We start from the raw sequence: 14,488 nt of genomic DNA, 5'->3' as shown, positions 1-14,488 counted from the left end.
TTATGCTTTTGTGTTTGCTCCACATGACAATCCTAATTTTTTTAACACCTATTTTTTTATCTCCTCCGACAATGATGCAAATTTATGTCTTATTTGCCGACCTACTTGGTGTTTTGCTTTATCCATGTCTTTTTCAAAGTATTTAGCTTTTCTTCAACGACCAATTTGGGCCACCTATACTTATTCATGTTTTCAACTTTCTTTAAGTAACATAGCAAATGAATAATCAATGAAGCTTCAATTGGAAACATGCAAGCATGACCTAATAAGATATCATAAATTGGAAACGTGTCACCTCAACTAATAAGATAACAAATGAATGATCACTCAAGCCTCAATGATATCATAAATTGGAAATGTGCCAATCTCAACTAATAATAAAAATCACATGAGAGAGTTGATTTGACTTTAAGGTTTCTTGAGAGAGTTGATTTGACTTTAAGGCTACTTGTAAGGTGCTTTTGATTCTTTCAATTTGTTGGGTGCTTTTGAATTCTTTCCAGTGATTTATGACTTAACATGTTGCTCCCATCATTGTACTTATAGATTCTTATGCTGCAAATTTCAAACTTTCTGACCCACTGTGTATATATTCTGTTGGAGCCGTTTACTGAGAGGGAGGAATTGTTGGGATGGCAAAAAGTAGCAGAGCACCTAAAATTATAAATTTTGACAATACTATTCTGTTTAATTTGCCGTCGAAATTTTCCCTTTATTTAGCCGCAGAATCCATTCTGGGCTCTGCAATCGATGCCTTACCTGTTATTTTCATGTACTCCGAGTTTGAACTTTATTTCTTTCGAACTTTCGACCTAATGCCTTGAACATGTCTCCTTCAGACCAGGTTTGCCGAGCTTTAAATTCTGAAACTTTTTGTTGATGGGATTAACGCTTTAAATTTAGTTTTCAATCCGGCGGCTTCAGACCCCGTCGGATCTATTTTGTTAAAAAAACTTGATGCTTGACTTTCAAATTTGAATCCACTGTATTTCAAGCTCGTGAGCTTTAAGGCGTTAGGCTTAAGAGCTATCCTATTATATTTGCCTGGTGAAGCATGGATCTTTATTTTGAATTCCGAGGCTAAAATTATCAGCGGCTTTAAATTGTTTGGCAAACGCCTGGTTCAAAGTCATTTTCTGAACCTACAGGGATGGATGGGTTTTTCATGGTCAATCCAGACAGAGACTTATGCTCAGATTCACATTTGTTGTTCAGAAGCCCGATAGCTTGAAGTCATTTGAAGCTCTAGGTATCAATTTTTGGCTATTATTCACTTGAAATTTCTTTGCTTTAGCCTTTCTTCTTAAAATTAAAGGTGTATAATGGTTCCAAACCACGGGGCTTTTGATTGTTTTTCTTTAAAAACAGGTACTGTTTTGGACTTGCTGTTTCAATCTCTGGCCTCCAAATGCGTCGGTGTGATGTCCCCATCATCTTGATTCATACTGGATGGTAGGCTATCGGAATGCTTACATTTTTCATTCATGCTGAATAATCATTGCCTTTTTTATCCAAGTTAGAACGTTGAACAGGATACTTTAACATTTACCTCTTGTGCTCTGCCAGGATTATCTAGTCATTCTGGTTGTAGCATTCTACGTATTCATTCCGAGTTATTGCACAAACGCTGATGGAAATGTCAGCACCATTGCGAATACAAGGCCTGCTTTCGTAAATGTCGGTGCTCTTCTCGTATTTAATTCTACAATTGGAAGAGTGGCAAAGACGGCTATAGAGTTGGCGGTGAAAGATGTGAACAACAATACGAATTTGCTGAACGGGACAAAGCTGGTGCTACATATGGTCGACTCTAATTGCAATGCCTTCGCAGGAACTGCAGAAGGTTCGCAAGCTTAACATTTTTTTAGCTGACCTTGGTTATTTTGTACTTACAAGAAAGCTTCGTTTTCTTCTTTTGACAACTCTGGACTCCTCTTCTGCTTCTCATCTCTGAATGATTAATTAAAGGCATCAATGACTGTTTGGGTAGTACCTATTAGGAACTCTGTAAAAATTGAACAAATAACTATTGCATAATAGACAACATATGAGATGCACCGTTTCTGAAATTTAACTTCACTAGACAATACCAGAAGTGTTAGTGTTGCAGCTGTCAGAGTTTTAGTATTAATTTAGGATTTTTTAAAATGTGTACATACCGAAAACATTCTGGAAATGGACCTAAAAGGATAAGCTAGACACATAAAAAACATTCCTGAAATGGATCCTAAAAGGATTTGAAGTCCCTAAGAGCAATGTAGGTGCTGGTACGATGCTGGATTTAGAAAGATAGGGTTACTTTGATCTTTCCAATTTGTACAAACTGCTCCTTGGCTTCTTACTAGGGCGTGCAATTGTCTCCAGTTAAAGTAACAGCACTTTGAATCTTCTACCAAGAGACCTCACAGTTTTCAGGACAAATTAATCTCAATAAAGAGAGGTGTGGGAAGACAAATTAATCTCGATAAAGAGAGGTGTAGGAAGATATGTGAATGTATACCAATAGACGCATTGAATATATATATGAGAAAAAGCTGTTAGTGTCACCCAATCAACGCCTAAGAGCTAATACATGCTACGGGACATTGAACCCTGGTGGGGGAATATCACCAACCCATCTTTACACACACTGACAATTATCAAATTAATCATCTGAGAATTATTAAATTAATCATCTATTAAATTTCTTGTAAGTGTGAAACGGCTTCTTCCTAAGTAGATTCTCACAGGACACTGGTTGGCTTGCTGTTTTTTGAGTATGAAGATTTATTTTCTTGAATATTCACTACCCATGCATAATCATTGGCTTCTGGCACTGGTCTTTCTCTCAACTATTGATTAAAAATGAAGACCTTAGTGTGAAAATGGCTGTTCCCCGTATGCTGAGTGGCAATGTTTACTGAAATCAGTGAATATGTTATTTTTTTTTTTTGCGAAAGCCCTAATCACAACAATGCAAAGTACAAAGAGCAGGCCTCTCCTACCCATGCATAATCATTGGCTTCTGGCACTGAACTTTCTCTCAAATATTGATTAAAAATGAAGACCTTAGTGTGAATATGGCTGTTCCCCGTATGCTGAGTGGTAATGTTTACTGAAATCAGTGAATATGTTATTTTTTTGTTTCAAAGCCCTAATCACAACAATGCAAAGTACAAAGTGCAGGCCTCACACCATTGAATTTCCTCTCCTTACCAAGGTCAGGAAGGCAAGCATATCTGCTCTTATATTAAAGGACAGAATGTACTTTCTAAGCAGAATTTGCTGAATACAAATTTGAGCTGCTTTGTCATCCAGGAAAAGCTATAGAACTCCATTCTATTGAAATCCTTTTAATAACCCTCAAAATTATCTTTACATTCACTTTCCATAAACGGGACAGAGTAGTGAGCCAGAGGAGATGCTAAAGCCACCATGGTATCTTCTTACATGGCTAAGGAACACCAAAGGAGCTTTCCTCAAATGTCTGGGCCTATAAAACATATCACAAAAACTCTGTCCTGTAGAAGACAAAGTGTTGGTTTGTGAACTTGCAATCCTAAAATATGTGTCTAATATTTGCTTCTTTCTATGCTAGATACAGACGTCATCAGTTGGATCAGAATCTGGCCAGTCTATATTTGTTAGCCAGTTCTTCGAGCAAAGCCTGCCACCCAAGCACCTTGAGTTTAAAGGCACAGGAAGTTAACCAAATGGATTAATCCTCTTTAACCATTATGAAAAAATGACTATTTGTATTTATATATGAAGAATGCCCAGGGCCCTTCCAGGGCGTTCCAAGCCATGCATGACTTTGAAATTACCACGTCCAAAACTATTGAAGGCCAGGACTTAGCAGAGTTCTTTAGCACCATCTGCACTCAACAAATTACCACGTCCAAAACTATTGAAGGCCAGGACTTAGCAGAGTTCTTTAGCACCATCTGCACTCAACTCTCTATCATTTGACAGTTTGGGATGATTGGATTATATAACAAACAAGATTCAAAATGAGGGATAAATATACCAGTGGGGCAAAGATGATGCTTCCATATTATCTGATTCCCTTTCAGAGCAGCTTTAGATCTGTTGGACGAATCAATTGCATTAATTACTTCTAGGTAGTTGGGCTTATACTTTTGATTGAGAGTGAAACTATGCAGAAGTTTGTAGCTCGGGTAGGTACTTCAGGCATAAGTGTTTGGGCATGCAGAAGTCGCCTAATAGACACTTAGACCTTCGTAATTACATTATTAATTAAAATAATTCTTTTATAAGAGATAAATTTGAGTTAATCTAATCTCAACCATTGATCTCAAAAGAGGCGAGATTTGATATTGAGTGTTATTCACTTTGGAGATTAGGGTTAGGGATTCGATCATAACTCAAGCTTATAAAAGAAGGGTTAGGCCAATGGAGACGATACACCACATAGTGGCACAAGATTGAGAGAGGCATCTTAGTGATGGGGTGAGAGAAGGATTTTGCACTCAAGTGTGCCAAGTCCAAGGAAGGTGTAAGGGAGGCAACAAAGAAATCTAGAAGTCCACTGGATCAGATCTAGTTGTTGTATGTATTTTTCCTCAGATTGGGCCATTTTCCTAGTAATGGAACCCCAATAGGTCTGGGGTCAATATTAGTCATGAATTGTTGATTGGGCAAAATTTGTGTGTTTGTCTATGTGTGAGATTCGTTAAAACTTAAATGCTTCTGTTGGTTATTTTTGTTAATATATTAATTGTGCTTTTATTTAGTAGATTTGTGATAAATCTGCTTGGAATTAATTTTAGGGTGCCAGGGTGCGAAAACTCTGAGAAGCCAATCTCAAAGTGCGAGGTTTGTACAGGTCTTGCAGGGGCTAGGTTTGGCTACAACCATATGTGGCAGCAAAGAAAAACATAGGTCATTTGAGAACACTCAGACAAAATGCGTTCATACAAGTGATGCAAGTTGGTGTTGAGTCCATACGTACAGGATGGGCTAAATAAAAATTTATGATTGAGTGGGTGGAAAGACCCACAGGCGGGGGGTGGGAGCGGAGACCAACCGACAACCATCAACACTGTCCATGTTGACACCCACCCAACTATTGTAGGTATGAGAGAAAGCTTTGGCAGGTTGGGTGTTAAGGTAGCTTGGGGAGTAGATAACACGCATGCCAAAAGTGTAGTGGCCGATAATGTGCAAGGATTCAGGCCACGTTGATCAATAGTAGGCCGTTGCAGGGTGTCAACATGATAGACACATGGGAGATAGGTGGTGTGGAGCCGTGATTAGTGTGGGTTGAATCACACAAGGATAACGTCAATGTGACAATCTGTGCAAAGGTGTGGAGTAGCTGTCGAGCACGAGTAGACGTGCATGGGTATAAGCTTGACCGACAATCCAAACACGACAAGAGAGTCAGTGCACATGTTGCATGTGTGTTGGGGTTGTGTGAAGGAGAAAGGAAGAGCAAGTGGTTGCTGAATAGTCGCAACAGAGCACAATCCTTAAGTGGGGGCCCAATGTGAATAACACTGGTTGACAAAAGGGCCAGAGCTTAGGGCTGACAAATCGTCACAACAGGTGTTGAGTGGGTAGGGCCAACAAACCAAGGTTGCAAATGGGGTTGGCAGATTGACGTAACAATAGTTTATTGCAATCGACAAGATTGACGGAGGTAATCCAACCGTATTAATTGAGGGTTTGGCAACAAATTAATTTTGTGGGTGCCTAAAGGATGTGGCATATTTCTTCAGTTAAGTGTACTCAATGGGACATAGCACATATCTTCAACAAGATTTGGTGAAGATGATTGCAGCGGGTCTTCTGTTTGAATATAGGCTGGATGGAACCTCAATTTTCTTGCCTTGGAAGATTAGGGTCACCTTGGTTCTCAAGGAAAAGGATCTCTAGGAGATTGATGAGAAGGTGATCTGAGAGCTGATAAATGCCAAGGAGAAGGCTCCCTGGCAAAGAGGGAGATTACTCAATTGTTCAAGAAGAAGTCAGCCAAGGAGATGTTCTATGCTTTGGTGGTTTTATATAAGAGGAAGACTATAAATAGGAAAATGGTATTGAGAGACAAGCATCAGTCTATGTAGATGATCAGATTTGACTTAGTGACAAGTTACCTAATGAAGACCACTCAAATTTTTGATGAGCTTGCAGTGGTGGGGTAGACAGTGGATGGTGCAAAGTTAGTAAGTGGCATTGAATGACTTCCTAGGGATGTGGGATCCATCCGTCAAAGGTATTTGTGCTTAAGAGAACTAACCCTCATTTGATAGTCTATGGGATTATTACATCCTGCAGGAGATGAGGGAGCAGTGAAAGGAAAAAGCTAACAGGTAGGAAGGTGATGAGGACATGACTCTTGTTGAAAAGATAGTGAAGAGCGAGGGAAAAGGTTTGAGTGGGAGTGAGGAGTCAGCGTCACAACTGAAGAAGAAGAAGGAATCGGCTAAGGTCAAGTGTTTTGCATGTCATAAGACATGACATTATGCTTCACATTGTCCACAAGGGAAGAAGGGTGGAAAGGGTATGTAGTTAGGTATAGTTGCATTAGCAGAAGCTTAGGTGGAAGAGTTTGCCAGGAAGTTTGAGACAAAATTCTCACTTATTTCCTACCTTTCCTTGACCACCATACTAGCTGGTGCGTGGCTATTGGATGGCGAAGCCACACAAAATATGCTAGGAGCACGGGATTTGTTTGAGAACCTGATAGAATGGGATACAAAGTTGCATGTGGAGTTTGGAGCTGATACCAAACATGTAGTGAAGGGAGTTGGGATAGTGATTTTCTAGCTTGAGTTAGGAGACACATTGAATGTGAAGGATGTGTTATGGGTGCCAGAACTCAGGAGAAGTTTTCTTTCAATCTCTATGATAGAGAAGAAGGGGTTTGTTGTAGCATTCCAGGATGGATAGGCACTGATCAAACCCATGGGATTTAGCTCTGACGATGGTCACATCATTGGAGTTAGAAAGGGAAACTTGTGTAGGCTAAAAGACCAACCTATTCAAGCCATGAAAAGCAATAGGAAAGTGACATAAAACAAGGAGAAGGAAGCTTCAAAGCTTGGGCAGTTCAAATGGAGTCAGCCTTCAAGTTTAGGTGGGAAGAACTAGCTAGTATATCCTTCCAAGTATGTCAAGAAGGTCTCATGGTATGAGATGACTTTATAGGATGTTTAGGAGTAGGAGAATTCTAGGAACAAGTCCAAAGGGAGCAGGTCTTCGAAGATGATTCCGAACTAGGTGGCAGGGAAGGCTTCCAATTCAAAGGGAGTAACTATGTTAGCAGATGCAAGATTGAAGCCAATTCCAAGTGAAGGAAGTACCTTCCTTGATAAGCATGAGTGTTGATGTTTGTAGTTTGGGCAGGTACTTTTGAACAAGCCTAAGTATTTGGGCATGTAGGAGTCACCTAATAGACCCTTAGACCTTAGACTGTTGATCTCAAGTGATGCGAGATTTAATGTCGGTCGTTAATCACTTTGGAGATTAGGGTTAGGGATTCACTCATAACTTAAGTTTATTAAAGACTGGCTAGGCCAAGGGAGAATACGCATCGCACAATGGCACAAGATTGAGAGAGGGATCTCAGTGACAGGGTGAGAGAAGGATTTCCACTCAAGTGTTTCGAGTGCAAGGAAGGCGCAAGGGAGGCAGCAAGGAGATCCATATCAGGCAAGTTTAAGGCTTGATCAGCTGGATCAGATCCAATTGTTGTACGTATTTTTCCTCAAATTGGGTCACTTTCCGAATAAGGGAGCTCAAGTAGGTTCTGGTGGTAATTTCAATGAAGAAAGGTGGCCTCTAGTGAGTGGGTTCCCCTACCCATTCCTCAGTTTTCTGCCCCAGATAAGTGGTAAATTCCAGAATAATAAGGTGGTATGAAGATGGTCCTTCCCTTCCCTTCCCCCAACCATCCATCCATGTTATAGCGTTCACTGGCCTAATATGTGCAACAAGAGGATACACCGTGACTATTATTATTATTGATGAGCTGTTGATTGAGCAAAATTTGTATGTTTGTCTATGTGTGAGATTGGTTACATGCTTCTTCTGGTTATTTTTGTTAATACCTTATTTGTGCTTTTATTGAGTACGTCTGTGATAAATCTGCTAGGAATTAATTGCCAGGCACTAGGTTCATAATTTAACAACCTATTGGAAATGTCCCTCCATGAGAACCAATTATGATGATCTGACATGCCACAAATCTTTCCATTTTCTTATTCTTATTTTTGGAAAGAAGCCTACCGTCAAGCCTGGCAAGAGAACCCCAAGAGTTACTAAAGCACCAAATGCTGCTCCTACCAAGATCCCAGATATGTCTAAACTCATGAAAATTCCATCATAGATAAGTACCCTGCCATGTTTTCCAAGTCCTTTTCAAAACAGTAGAGCCCATTGTAATAAAGTCAGAGGCATTTCAAATTTGAAAATATATTTGTAAACAAAAAGGAGCTCTGTACATTTTAGATATTTCTTGAAATTTGAGAAACAATGAAGGCTTTACCCGTGATACAATAATCTCCGTGAACATTGAATCCAGGAACATATAAAATTTGTTAATAAATTGAAATATAAAGGAAAAAAGTAAGGAAATGCTTCTGCATGACATGAATATGGGCCCTAAGTGAACGCTTTATGACCTGCACAAGAAAAGGATAAATAAAATAAATAAATATGCTTCTAACCTAAAGGTTTGGCTTTTGGATGTAAGAAAACAAGCTTTCTGGTAGCTCAAAGACAGAAGAAAACAAGTTTTCTCATAGCTCATAACATGAATGTGGGCTTCAAGTGGACCCTTTATGAGTTGCACAAGAAAACGGAAATAACATATATAAATATGCTTTTAACCTAATGCCACAGCCTTTTGGATGTAAGAAACAAGTTTTCTCATAGCTCAAGATCAACGGTTTTACTTTTTCAACGAGTTTTGTATGTTCTAGAACTTTCATGTAAGTGGAGATTAAGATATACAATGTCTTTGCATAACTTCTAAACAACTTTATGTAACTTGCAACTATGATTAGCACTAAAGAAATAGCTCCAGTGATATTGATCGTTTTGTGTGGAATTTAAATCAATTGATAAAATCAGTGAAATCTTGGATTTACCAATTGATTATCTTGCCAGTAGAAGTCTCTTGGCAGTGATAATCACTTCTTCACCAAAAAGTGGAAATTGACAGCCATGTGGGAAAAATATTCATATGCATGAATTAGTAAAGTTATTTGAACACAAACCAATGAAACTGATGTTTCTGCGATAATTTGTATAGCTCGCTTACTCTGACTGTGTCTGTGTTTGTGCCTCAATGCTGAATCTCAAAACAGTACCTTTATCCTATATAGTATATTTTTTATTTTCTACTACCTTTTTTTCCCTAAGGAAAATCTTGAGACCTCTTGCATGAAGCTCGAAGAATTTCACCACTTGAACTAGCCGACAAAACTATATTTTCTTACTACCTATCTAGTATGATGTAAATTTTCTTCATAGATGAAGTTGGCATACTGCTGTCTTGGAGAAAAAATAAGACAAGGTAATCATCATCTATCAAAAGAGTTTTATGATCAATAATCCAGGTCGTTCAATCTGTGTAGTAAAGTTATTTGTTTCTTGCAACTAATACAATACATCCAAGTATAAGCAAGGGAAATGGTTATTGAAGCTACCTTATCCTTTCAACATTCGTGATACGTGGATGGTATCAAAATATTTTGTGCAGTAGCCGCGACTGAGTCTGTAACAGTCTTTCATATAAATTTTCAGTTTAGTGAACAACTGTTCCAGCTGCTAGCTTTTACTACATCAATTACTGTACATTTTCCCAAGCAAGCTATGCAGCTGCTGAAACTGACTTTTATTATGTCAATGGATCCAATTAACTAAACATCGCAAACTTTTAAAAAATGTTCCAATTTAGAGCTTTCAAATAGAATTTAATGTATTCTTAATTAGTACATGAAAATTATAGTTTCTAATGTCTTTAATGCGATGATTGATTTTCGTGCAGCTCTGGCATTAATGGAAAAAGACGCAGTGGCAATAGTAGGACCACAATTCTCTGCTCTTGCGCATGTTGTATCTCATATAGCAAATGAACTTCAAATACCACTTTTGTCCTTTGCAGCGACAGATCCAACTCTGACATCATATGAATACCCTTATTTTATCCGTATGACCCACAGTGATGTTTCTCAGATGGAAGCAATTGCAGCTTTTGTGGATTCTTGTGGTTGGAAAGAAGTTGTTGCTGTGTATATAGATGATGATTATGGGAGGAATGGAATTTCTACATTAGGGGATGCTCTGACAACTGTGGGAGCTACGATTGCCAAGAAGGCAGCTATGACTCCTGGAGTTGGCCGAAGCGAGATGGGTGATGTCTTGGCAAATTTGGCTTCAATGGACACACGAGTTTTCATAGTGCATATGTATTCAGATGCTGGTCTTAAACTTATTTCTGAAGCTAAGGACATTGGAATGTTGAGCACCGGCTATGTCTGGATAGCCACGGATTGGCTATCTTCTGTTTTAGATTCTGGTCTACCTGAAGCTGACAGCATGAAATCGCTTCAAGGGTTAATTAGTCTGCGTCCACATACTCCAAATTCAGGACAGCAGCATATATTGAGAGAAAAGTGGAAAAATTTACAAACAGCCGATATGGTTAATGTCTCCTTGAATACATTTGCACTGTATGCTTATGACAGTATATTGATGATTGCTCATTCTATAAATGGATACTTGAACCAAGGAGGAAATATCTCTTTTGCAAAACAATCTACTCTATCAAGTTCGAGTGGAAGCAAGTCGGAACTAGCAGCACTGAAAATCTTTGAAGGAGGAGCACAGTTACGAAAGACAATACTACAAACTAATTTCAAGGGTGTTGCAGGTCCTGTACAGTTAGATAAACGAAGGAACTTGATGGGTTCTACTTTTGAGATTATCAATGTAGCTGGTACAGGCTTCCATAGCGTTGGTTACTGGTCACATCGAACAGGCTTATCAGTCACCCTTCCAGAAAATATAGTTGCCATCAGTGATACACAATCTTATCTAAAGCCAAACTTCTCTGATATTATATGGCCTGGTGAAAGCAAAACATTGCCACGGGGTTGGGTGCATGGCAAGCAACTTGTGATTGTTGTGCCTAGAAAGACAGGCTTCAAAGAATTTGTAGCAGCAAATGGTAGCGGCATGGTGACAGGATTTTGTGTTGATGTGTTTATTGCAGCAGTGAAATTGCTTCCTTATAAGATTCAGTACACATTTAAACCTTATGGAAATGGAAATTTTACACCCAATTATGATGATCTCGTAAAGCAGGTCGCTTTACAGGTTGGTATGTGTTAAATTTTAATGAATCCTTAATTGGTTGGTAACTTAATTGAAAAAGTGTTTCCCTGGTGGTTACCTCACAACTAGTCTTACACGCTCTTGGATAATTTATCATGTGGTTTGAAAATAAATATATGCATACTACTTCAGTGCAGCTATTCATAGCTGAACTCCTGCAGAAGTTTGATGCAGTCATAGGAGATGTTGCAATTGCGGCAAATCGGTGGAAAATTGTAGACTTCACCCAGCCTTACGTAGAATCAGGTCTAGTTGTGGTAGTCCCTATACCACAGATACATTCCAATGCATGGGCTTTCCTGCGTCCATTTACAGTAGAGATGTGGTGTACGACTGGTGCCTTTTTCCTCATCATAGGAGCTGTTGTATGGATTCTGGAGCACAGAAGTAATCAAGAGTTTCGAGGGCATCCAAAGGAGCAAGTTTGCAATGTTCTCTGGTATGTGCAGTGCCGTGTAGCTTTGTGGAACTTTAATTTGATTTCTTGGCTTTGATTGCTCACTTGATATGATTAAGATTCAACGGCATATATATAGTATATTACAAGTGTTGGGAAAACGTGAACCTTTGGCTTATAATATGCAATAATTTATCCTACCAGGACAAAAGTTGGAAATCCCAGGTATTCAAGATTTAATTGTGCTAATTGTATTATGTTTTATATTCCACGAAGTTTGTTACTGTTGAATTAATGCAAGAAGAATGTCCTTTCACAAAAGATAATCTAGTGATATACAAGGTTCTTAAAACTGTACAGATTAATTCATTGGAGAATAAACCCTAATGTAGAACACGTTTCTAAATGCAATGGAAAGTTGGGAATCTCATTCAGTCAAACAACATGATATACCTTGTGTAACAAGAGTTGACAAAATATGCTATAGCTACATTTGAAATAGTAGTTTTACATGGAAAAGATGAATGGCTTACTTTACCAAAATATAATATTGTTTCATGCAGGTTTGCTTTCTCTACGATGTTCTTTTCACATGGTGAGTAATCTTTCTTCTCATTCTGTTTGTTACATTGCTTGCTTTATACTTTCATGGGATTAATCAGCTTAAAATATATGAATCTTACCAAGATGATGAAGCTTCACTAGATCTAATATAACGGAATTTTTAAAGGTATTTATCAAATATGTATCTTACCAGTATAGTGAAGCTTCACCAGGTTTAATGTAAGGGAACGGTATTTGCCGAAATAAATTCATGCAAGTGTCTAATGTAAGTTGTGTAAACAAGTTTGTGAGAAAGCAAACCGATATGATGCAGATATATATGGCATTGATGCAGGGGACACTGTGAGCACGCTAGGACGAGCAGTGCTTATCATATGGTTATTTGTGGTCTTAATCATTAATTCAAGTTACACAGCAAATCTATCAGCAATTCTCACTGCGCAGCATCTCCCACCAAAGGTTCAAGGAATTGGTGACTTAATAAGAAGCAATTCACCAATAGGATATCAAACAGGATCGTTTGTTAGAAACTATCTGTCAGAAGAGCTCAATATAGCCAAATCCAGATTAGTTCCTTTCGATTCACCTGAGAGCTATGCTAGAGCATTGTCTCTGGGACCAAACAAAGGAGGTGTAGCGGCAATTGTGGATGAGCTTCCCTATATTCAATTATTTTTATCCAACCACTGTGGATTTACAATTGTGGGTGGAGAATTTGCCAAAAAAGAATGGGGATTTGTAAGTAGACTTCCTCTAACCTTTGTTCGTCATTTTATTCTTCTTTATCAAAATATGAAAATTGTGATAAGATATATGTTGGTATGAACAGGGTTTTCCAAATAAGTCCCCATTCACAGCCGACATGTCCACAGCAATCCTGTCCCTGTCTGAGAGTGGGAAGCTTCAGGAAATTCATGATAAGTGGTTGAAAATTGATATATGTGATAGCCAGAGCAATCAAGTCGAGTCCAATAAGTTTGGTCTGAAACTATTTTGGGGTGTCTTTTTGGCGACTGGAATTGTGTGTTCTATAGCCTTGCTTATATTTTTCTGTCGCATGATATGGCAGTTCAGTCGTTATACTGACACAGATTTTGAGAATTCCAGTCATAGTTCACTTTCCTTAAGCTCTAGTGCAAGGGCTCTGAGATCATTTGCCAAATTTATGGATAAGAGGGAGGATGATGAAACGAAAAGGAGGCTCAAGAGAATGCGATCAGACAAGAAAATTATTACGGAGTCTGAGATGTGTCAACCTGAGCCCGTTACCTCCGTCGATAAATTCTCTGTTGATCAGACCATATCTCCTCTTTAGTTTTGTACTTGCAACTGCATCATTTCAGTGACAGGCTTGGGTAACATTTATCCATGTATATTTGGATATCTATTATTGGAATGGTGCAGTTTCTCACTGTCAGCTGGCAAGGCTTCAGATATGAATTGCCATGTCCAGAAGTTTCAGAGGGGAGCTTAAAGAATATTGCCTGTACCTTAACAGTGAATGAAGTGCTGCTCTCTGCAGTTGAGCTGCCTTATGTATCCCATTTATTCTTTTGAACGTAGTTGTAAATTGTTACTTCTTACAAAACCCATCCTTTTCCTTTCTTTTCTGATGCTAAAGAATTTCAAAGTTTCCAGGAAAGAGGTACAAAGTGGCATGCCTTTGATGGAGTAGCTTTGTAAATCTGTCATGGTGAAAGTAATTACCCAGAATTATGGCCTAACTAGCATCCCGAGGAGCTCTTGCCTTCGAAATCCAAATAAGACTTCAGATTAAAAAGTTAGTTAATGGCCTTGAAGGCTTCCACATAGTTTGCATTTTACAAAGAGTTAAATTTTATTATCTTTACAATACTAAATGGTCGTAGGCCATGTCCAAGAGCAACGTAAATAGCAATGCAAAACAACACAATAATAACAATGAAAAAATTATTTAGGTTAAAATGATTAATTATTTAAGTACTAAAACGTTAATTTTGATTTCACTGCATTCATATCAACCACTTTATTTATATAGTTATGCTAGTTTTTTTTATGTAACTGGTTATTTTGAATGAAAATAATAATGATAATTTTTAATAAGCAAGTAGGAGCAATGCAATAAATACTAATATTTGAAATTGAATAATGATTTAAAATAATGGTATTTACATTCACATATCAAAATCCATTATTGCTTAACAT

At 38.2% G+C, this 14,488-nt stretch overlaps 1 protein-coding gene across 3 annotated transcripts; it reads left to right on the top strand.

Moving 5' to 3' along the window:
- Positions 1 to 406: 406 nt before the first annotated feature.
- On the top strand, positions 407 to 13,946 carry LOC149219902 (glutamate receptor 3.3-like). Of its 3 annotated transcripts, XM_089384540.1 has the most exons (9): positions 407 to 844; positions 1,149 to 1,249; positions 1,369 to 1,452; positions 1,567 to 1,843; positions 9,995 to 11,325; positions 11,481 to 11,782; positions 12,304 to 12,335; positions 12,639 to 13,042; positions 13,134 to 13,946. In XM_089384540.1, exons 3-9 carry the CDS (start codon positions 1,450 to 1,452, stop codon positions 13,617 to 13,619), a joined length of 2,835 nt encoding a protein of 944 aa, XP_089240666.1. In that variant the 5' UTR covers positions 407 to 844; positions 1,149 to 1,249; positions 1,369 to 1,449; the 3' UTR covers positions 13,620 to 13,946. The 3 variants fall into 3 exon arrangements, with proteins under 3 accessions (XP_089240666.1, XP_089240669.1, XP_089240668.1); XM_089384543.1 differs by having other exon boundaries at positions 407 to 1,249; positions 11,508 to 11,782; XM_089384542.1 differs by having other exon boundaries at positions 408 to 1,249; positions 11,505 to 11,782.
- Positions 13,947 to 14,488: the final 542 nt, after the last annotated feature.

Source organism: Pinus tabuliformis, chromosome Q (assembly GCF_031772625.1).
Source record: "Pinus tabuliformis cultivar Carrire ecotype Pingquan chromosome Q, CPIR1, whole genome shotgun sequence".
NCBI classification, from domain to species: Eukaryota; Viridiplantae; Streptophyta; class Pinopsida; order Pinales; family Pinaceae; genus Pinus; species Pinus tabuliformis.
Note: the sequence above shows the minus strand (reverse complement) of the source record. Positions and strands in the feature narration are given on the sequence as shown.